Genomic DNA, 8,927 nt, shown 5'->3' on the forward strand with positions numbered 1-8,927 from the left:
GAAGAAAATGTTTGTCACTACAGTGTATGAGACAGAAATTGATAAACTAGTGAAAATATTGAAAGAATATCCTCAAAAGATCTTTAATGGGACAATGGACGTTTACCAGTATACGTGGAATAAAAGTCAGCAAACAAACTTATGTTTAACTCATTAAGTTGTAACTTCAACTCATGCAACGTCAGCAAACAAACTTATGTTAAACTCATTTGTTAACTCTTGTAGTTCAGGTAGTAAGTGTACACATTACTCAGGAAGAATTAAATTATGGCAAAGTAAATACAAAAAAAAAGAGAAAAGATTATTACTCCTAGTAAAAATGTTGAATAATAATAAGTAAACTTAAAAATTAATTGGAACAATATTTATTTATGTACCAAGTCAGTAAAGTTACTCTTTATCGAACGATTCTGATATTATGAGCAGAGCGAGCGTAGCGAACGAGTCGAATAACAGACGAGTTCCATAAAGAGTCTTTACTGACGTGGTCAGTGGTTTTATCGTCAAAAATTTGATATTGGTTTTAACACTTACTTATAATTACAATTCAAGAATTTTTTTAAACTTTAGACGTAAGAAAAATTTTATGACAGTGATGACAGATGACTTTTGCATGATGGCCGCTTTCGATTTTTAATCGATAGTTATCAATATTGAATCATTTCTAAATCGGTAAAGTTTTCATTTATTTTATATTAATATAATTACAAAATACTACAGAATATCACATTTTGTCATTAATTTACATCTTATTTTCAATACAACAGCCAAGAAACCCAATATGATAATATCAGCAGAAAAAAACAAAAATATGACAACATCTAAATACCCACTACGATGTAAAATCGAAATTGATGGGAAAATAATAAAGCAGGAAGCAAGGTTTAGATATCTGGGAATAGATATAACCAGTTACGGAGATGTTGAAGAGGAAGTACGACATCAAAGCTTAAAGGCAAGTAAAGCGGCGGGATCTCTTAATGACACAATCTGGAAGAACAAACACCTAAAACAAGATACAAAAGCAAGAATATATAAAGCAGCAATTAGGCCTATATTGACATACACGGCGGAGACAAGACCTGACACGTCTAAAACGAGATGACTACTAGAAACAACAGAGATGAAAATACTCCGACGAATATCAGGGAAAAGTCTGTTGGATAGGGAAAGAAGCGAAAACATCAGAAGATCATGCGATGTAGAAGACATAAATGGATGCGTGACAAAACGGAAACAAGAGTGGAACGAATACATTAGTAGAATGGCAGAGGATATGATAGTACGAATAGCACGAGATAAGTCACCAAATGGACGAAGAAATATTGGCAGACCAAGAACAAATGGTGCGATAACTTAAACAATTTAGGAGGCTAATATTAAAGAAGAAACAGGCTTTAAAGCCTACATACAAGAAGGAAGAAGAAGAAGACATAAATTTAATTAACAATGTCGTAAATTTTGCACAATATTTTTAATAATTAAAGTAAATAAATTGTAAATTAACTCAAATAAATAATCGATTACTGCCATCCACCACTTACGTATAATCTTGATTAATCGCGGCAGATAAAGTAAAATTCTTCTTTCAGTACAATAAAGTGTTATTTACTGCCGCAAATGTGGGCAAATAAGTACAATAATGAATGACTTTAGTGACGGTTGGCGATAAAAACGTTTTACTTCATTTTACTTTAGCCAAAACTTTACTTTCAGGGACAAGTCTCAAATTGATAACAATTCAGTTGACGGTGAAAAACTTTTAAGGCTAAAAACTGTAAGAAAGGAAACTATTGTTGATTACAAACATTTTTTTAGAATAAATTATTTATTTATTTTACCAATTACTTCTATTAAGTGTATATAAATAACTTGCAAAATTTATTGTTGAATTGTTAAATTAAATTGTTTTAATATGTTTGTTTTTATATTGAAAAAATAGATTATAATTTCAGAAAAAAATATCATGGAAAAAATACCTATACAGCATTTGGAGAGTATTGAGTAACACAGTATATAAACTATATTTTTTTTGAGGTTGCAGTCTTTAATTTAAAGGGCTGTATGAGAGAAATTCTTTGTTATTATCGAGATTTCGCAAAATTTATTTGCTTCATCAGGATATACTAAAACAAGTTTAAATGGTGTATTCCACGAACATACGACTGTTTTGGATTATCGCGACAACGAATATTTTAGTGTGCAACATAAGAAGTACGAAAGTATTTTGCCCTAATAATCACTTTAATAAACAACAATATAATTTGCAATTTACTTTCGTTCTTCATATTTTGCATAGTAAAATATTCGATGTCGCGATAATCCAAGAGGGTCGTATATTCGTGGAATGGGGTATAATTATTTTATCAGTAAATATAATGAAATTAAGACAAAAAAAATGTTGTTTAACATTATCACAAAACATAAAAATAATATTCTTAATCTACCAGTAATTGCAATGTTTTAATTTGATCTAATTTAAAGAAATAAATGAATAAATAATTTAATTTCAAATAACTGATGTCAGGAACACTCTAAATAGGCTATTGATTATGTACTATACAAAGGAACTATACACAACGTTATCGGGGTTTTATTATTTCATATGGTCAATGAATCTCTATATATGAAAAAACCGCGGAGTGCTACCATTTAAAGGGGTGCGTTTTCGAGAAATGGGTGAATTAGTCCCTGGGCACAGGTTACATTAGGGTGAGTTCTATGCACTTTTGGTACAAACACGTCTACATAAAAAATCGTTCCTGGTTAAATTTACTATCTAAATATAACTTTTTAAAGTCAAAGATACTTTTCTTTACAAAAATATATTCAAAAGAAAAAGCACAAAGAAACCCAAAAGAAAGAAATTTTATTTTTTGTCACATAACTTTTGTCCACGGGGATATGGGTATAGACATTGCTCTACAGAAAAAAAACTTACATATTTTCTCTTTAAAATGATGTTTGGTAGGGGTCATTAGGATTTACAGTTTTCGAGATATGATTTTTCAAAATTTGCCACTCACAGCAATTTGGGCAATTTTCCTTGTTATTTCGCAAATTTTGTTCTGTAACTTTTTTCTACGTAACTTTAGGCATATGCAATGGTACATTAAAGAGGAATAGAAATCAATTGCCTTTAAAATGTTCTACTGTATAAGGTTGTACGACTTTTTTAAAGAGGTTATCTTTTTCAAGACTTTATACTTTTAACGAGTTTTTATATTTTTTACGACTATTTTTTAAATTTCCCATTATAACTTTTTTTACATTAGGTATATATTATATAATAAAAAAGAAAGCTTATTCTGTTTACTTTAAAATGGTGTATTATAAAAAATTCTAGGATTATTTTTGAATAACATATGCTTTTTCAAAATGTAATAAGTACTTGCAACGATTTTTGATTTTAGGATTATTTTTTTAAATTCCTCATAATAACTTTTTTATGTGATTGTGTGTTATAATTGAATCTTATTTTTTATAGGTAATACTTTGGATCCACTTGACTCGGCCGGGCAAGCTTCAAAATATGGATTAATTCCAATATTTACTGTCAAAGCTCCTGCACCACAAGCTTTGCTTGAAAAAAATAGCATGTAAATGTACCAAAGGATGTACAAAAAACTGCGGTTGTAGAAAGATAGGAATTAGTTGTTTAATATTCTGCAAAGGGTGCATGTGCATGGGTACTAATTGTGGGAACTCTAAGATAACTGAGGTGTCAGAGGAAGATATTGAAGCTAATGCTAACGAAGGGATGGACTTTTATTTTGAAAATTTTTTAAATGTCAACGTTTATATAATTTTAACTAAAGTGATGTTTTCTAATACTAATGTTTATGTCATTTTTGGAAAAGAAATAATTTTGAATAATACAGGTAAAAAAATATCATAGAATCACTCGGTTTCCATTACATATTTAAATATAGATGATACACCATTTTAAATAACAGAAAGTAAGCCCTTTTTATTGAGCAATATATAGTATATTCATGTACAAGAAAAAAAAGTTATAATGAGAAATTTCAAAAATAATCGTAAAAAATGTAAAAAATAATATTTTTTTATATTATATATAATATATAATATATAATATATAATATATAATATATAATATATAATATATAATATATAATATATAATATATAATATATAATATATAATATATAATATATAATATATAATATATAATATATAATATATTATACAATAATATTATTTTATTTTTATATTATATCATAAAAACTCGTTAAAAATATAAAACCTTGAAAAACCTCTTTAAAAAACGTCGTACAACGTTATACAGTAGACCATTTTAAAGGTAATTGATTTCCTAAAGTTACGTAGAAAAAAGTTACAGAACAATATTTGCGAAATAACAAGGAAAATTGCCCAAAATTGCTGTGAGTGGCGAACTTTGAAAAATCATATTTCGAAAACTATAAATCTTAATTACGTGTACTAAGTACTAAACAACATTTTAAAGAAGAAATATGTAGGTTTTTTCTCTGTAAAGCAATGTCTATACCTATATCCTCGTGCACAAAAGGTATCGGACAAAAAACAAAATTTCTTTCTTTTGGGTTTCTTTGTGCTTTTTCTTTTGAATATATTTTTGTAAAAAAAAAGTATCATTGACTTAAATAAATAAAAAGTGATATTTAGATAGGAAATTTAACCAGGAACAATTTCTATGTAGATATGTTTGTACCAAAAGTGCATAGAACTCACCCTAATGTAACCTGTGCCCAGGGACTAATTCACCCATTTCTCAAAAACGCTCCCCTTTAAATGGTAGCACCCACGGTTTTTTCATATATAGATGTCCATTGACCATATGAAATAATAGAAACCCGTTAACGTTGTAGTTCCTTTTATAGTATTTTTACTACAAAAACGATATTACGTAGGTCAAAATTTTTGACGTAAGAGAACTGTCAAAACATTAGAATGTGACTATTCATTATTGCCATGTTTATAATAAACATGACAATAATAAAAAATCACATTCTAATGTTTTGACAGTTCTCTTACGTCAAAAATTTTGACCTACGTAATATCGCTTTTGTAGTAAAAATACTATAGCTATCTTATTTTGAATATAATCAATAGCCTAAAAATAAAAAAGAGTTTCTCTTATCCTGCCCTTTAAATTAATGACTGCAACCCCAAAATAAATCAATACTTTATAATATTATAAATGCACCGTTGCACTTATTCTGACTCACGAAAGGTTGCGACAATATCTCGTGTGCAAAACGTGTAAATAAATTTAAGACAAATGTAAATAACGCCGGCCTAGTAACAATCAATTATACAATATCTACAAACAATAAATAACATAAATACGATTATAAAAATAGCAAAAAGAAAGTTTTCATAGATACTTTTCAACTTACACTTCCGACCACCCCGAACATCTTCGAAAAAATCACTTCGGCCAAACAAGTAGTACTCTTCGAGTTCTTTGAGGCAGATATTGTTAAGCACTATAAAATTTTAGTAATCATTGCTTATATATAGGCGCACCCATTTCAATGTTGACTAGTATCTTGCGAGAGCAAGAAAAACATTCCTGCATAGGTTTAAATATACCAATATTTCGTTATAAGCGTATAGATTTGTGTTCATTTTAATTGATACATTTATTATATTTATGGCCTCACTTGAAGCACTATTAAAGTGTTAATGGAATTCATAGTGTAGATATTTTTTTGTTGAGAATAGCTGCGGATTTTTCCGTACATTTTAAAACCCGGCCGTATATGGAGCTTTTACATACACATACATATGCGTATTACAAAAATTGCTCAAGGGGTGTTCTTGGCGAATCTGTAATGATGAAAACTGCTTCCAGTATGACATGAGAAGAAATCACAATTCTTACAAAATCTTACTATTGGCCAAAGGTCAATTATTTCGTATCACAATATATTTTTATTTTTATTTTTATTTAATTTTGTGTAACTCTATAACGCGAATTAAGTATTATGTTAATAAGGCATTGAGCCACAATTTTATTGGTGTAATGAAAATAATATTTTTAATTCACTAATATTTGGCTTTTCGATTGTAAGTTTCGAAAACTCTCTCTATTATAAAACATCAAATTCTGACCACAATAAAATGACACATTGCACAAACGTAGTATAAAGGAACACATGCAACAGACAAAGAACCACACACATCAACAAATTCCAAACATCAACATCCTTATCGAAAACATTAGTAAGAACAAAAACAATAACCTATATTATAGTGAGAGACAATGCAAACAACAGAACAGTTTTCAATCTAGGAAAAAGCGAGTTAAACGCAACAGGGAACATGATGCTCTCAAAAGGTCTTAATTATTCTGTAACACTTCCAACATTTCCCTAACTATACTAAATTCACAATAAAGATGCACTAGAAATAAACAAACCAAGCCACGTTGAATGTTACGAGGAGCACTCCCGAATCATGATTTACAATGTATAAACTTTCTAAATCATGATTTGGTATTTACAATGTATATACATTGTAACTTATGATTTGGGAGTGCTCCTCGAAACATTCAAAGTGTCTTGGTTTGTTTTGTTTTCTAGTGCATCTTTATTGTGATTTTTTTGTAGGTCTAGTTTTTATTTTGTGTATTGTATCATTTTCTTTTGTGTATTTCACCCTTTCGGCCTTAATTCACGTGAGCCTCGAAGGGGGGTCCATAAAAGATCACGAAATATCACAAGGGGGAGGGGGTGTAGTAATATATCACGTGTATTTATTTTTTCGGCAAACACGTACAAAATCGAATAAAACGCGAAATCACTTGGTGGTAAAGTGTGATGATCGTGCGATTTTGCAGTCGTCCAGTCGCCTATATATTCCAAAGCCTCAATATCATGATGGAAAAACGTTTGCTCCATTTCTTCTGCGTCGGTCTCTTGAAATTATCCCAACGTATGAACGCTTCGGCAAGTTGATCTGTATTGCCCTAGCCTGCCAAAGGATCGTCAGATACTGTTGGAAAGGACATGCCAGAGGTGTGCACTGTAATTCTGTACAAAGAAAAATGCTAAGGCACATGTGAATTCTTGTCACAAGTACCTGAATCTGAGCAATAATAGTCTAGAGATGCACAATGTTCATCTTTTCCGCATCCTCACGTGAATATCGAACAGTAGGTCAACGGTAGATCGATGAAACCCAGACGAAACCGATGTTGATTTTCAACAAAGTACTACGCCAATAACTGACTTGCAAAATGCTTATTCAGGTATTGGTAGGGATGGCGGTTGTTGACAAAACACCGGTTTTCGGTTAAACCAGTTTTTTTTACTTACGGTTTAAGCTGCCGGTTATAACCAGTCAAAAACCGGTTGTTCCAAAAACCGGTTTTCGGTTTTTTAAATCAATACTCAATACCCAATATGTAACAACGTTACATTTATATTGCATTTTAGTTTGTGATTCTCCACGTGTCCATTTTCAATATAAAATAACAGATTTCGATATATTGGAAAAAATCTACATAGATATTTTCATTTGGTAATTTCAAATGGCTGCTTTGCAGCTCAAGCTCAAAACTTTTATAAGTGCACATTTGTACCTACTAAGGTAAGTTAGGTTCAATGGATCTATTTTTCGTCCCGGAATATGTGAGTTAATTTATGACTTACAAAATACAGAAGGTAACAATAAATACAGAAAGAAATTAAGCACCTATTTATAAAACTATAAACGTAATATGAAGTAAATTAAACTATCGTGTATATGTATATATTACAGTTCAAATTGATTATCCAGTTGGAGGACTATTCCTAGTTCGAGTCAACTCAAACGGCTGGTTTCAGTAAAAGTTGATTATAAAAAATATAAAATGAAGATTTTTATTCAACATTTACTAGTAAAAGTAGACTCCAACTAGTTAAAGTATACTCTTTCCAATGCCATTTAGTAAAAGTTAATTCACACAAACAACCGATTCTAGAAATTAAGCAATGTTATTGGATATTAGGCCAGGAAGTGAAGAATTTTGGAATTTTTTCGTCCAGAATGGAGTTACTTGAAATTTTCACAAAAGGTAGGGAATAGCCCAAGGAACAGTTTCTATATCATGCCGCTGTACGCTAAAAGCTTAGGGTGGTTGCCACCCCATGTCGGGGGCGGAAATTTTTCATTACATTTTGACCATGAAATCGATAAAAAATGCAATTCTAAGAAAAAAATGTTCTTTACGTTTTCTTCGTAAAACTAATATTTTTCGAGTTATTCGCAGTTGAAGGTAACAGTTTTTCGACGAGGAGATCGACTTTTTTAGAGGGCGAGAATAACTAAAAAAATATACATTTAATCAAAAAACTGTAGCTTTAAAAATTTTATCTTTTAAAAACACAAACAAAATCCTATTTTATAATTCTTCTGCAACCAATACAAACTGAGATATGGCATGTTAAAGGTTAGCTTTTTCGACAAATGCATAATTTGAAATATTCAATGCCAAATAACGGAAAAACTTTGCATTTTCCCCATTTTGCAAACGAAATTAAACTTTAATGCCCATATTAAGGTTTACAATGTTTTTATATAATTTTTGAATATAAGGGGTACTTTACACCCCTAAAAATAATAAACTCGCTTGAGCATGATATAGAATATAGAATATAAAGAACAGGGTGAGATGATCCTAATCCCAAATTTTTATGCAAATCGGTGCAAGCCGAAATCATTTTTTTAGGATAAATAAACTTAAACAGGGGTGGTTTTAAAAGTTGAAATATGATATTATATCCTAAAGCATAAATAATCATTATTTAACTAATAAAGTTTTTTAACTATTTACTAAAAGTTAATAGTTTTCGAGATTTGAGCAAAAAAGCGAGAAAAGCTGAAATTTTTCGCTTTTTTCGTGATTTTTTCAATGTTCCGGCAATAATTTTTGTCCG

General features: G+C 30.0%; 1 protein-coding gene across 1 annotated transcript in view; it reads right to left on the minus strand.

Moving 5' to 3' along the window:
* The window catches only part of LOC114325836 (regulator of nonsense transcripts 1-like), a 77,503-nt gene extending 71,933 nt beyond the window's left edge, over positions 1–5,570 (minus strand). The window contains exon 1 of the mRNA XM_028273966.2: positions 5,403–5,570. Within this exon, the coding sequence (XP_028129767.1) occupies positions 5,403–5,423 (21 nt within the window). The 5' untranslated portion in view covers positions 5,424–5,570. The remainder of the gene's footprint in view (positions 1–5,402) is intronic.
* Between the last annotated feature and the right edge of the window lie 3,357 nt (positions 5,571–8,927).

This window comes from Diabrotica virgifera, chromosome 4 (genome assembly GCF_917563875.1).
Source record: "Diabrotica virgifera virgifera chromosome 4, PGI_DIABVI_V3a".
Lineage (NCBI taxonomy): Eukaryota > Metazoa > Arthropoda > Insecta > Coleoptera > Chrysomelidae > Diabrotica > Diabrotica virgifera.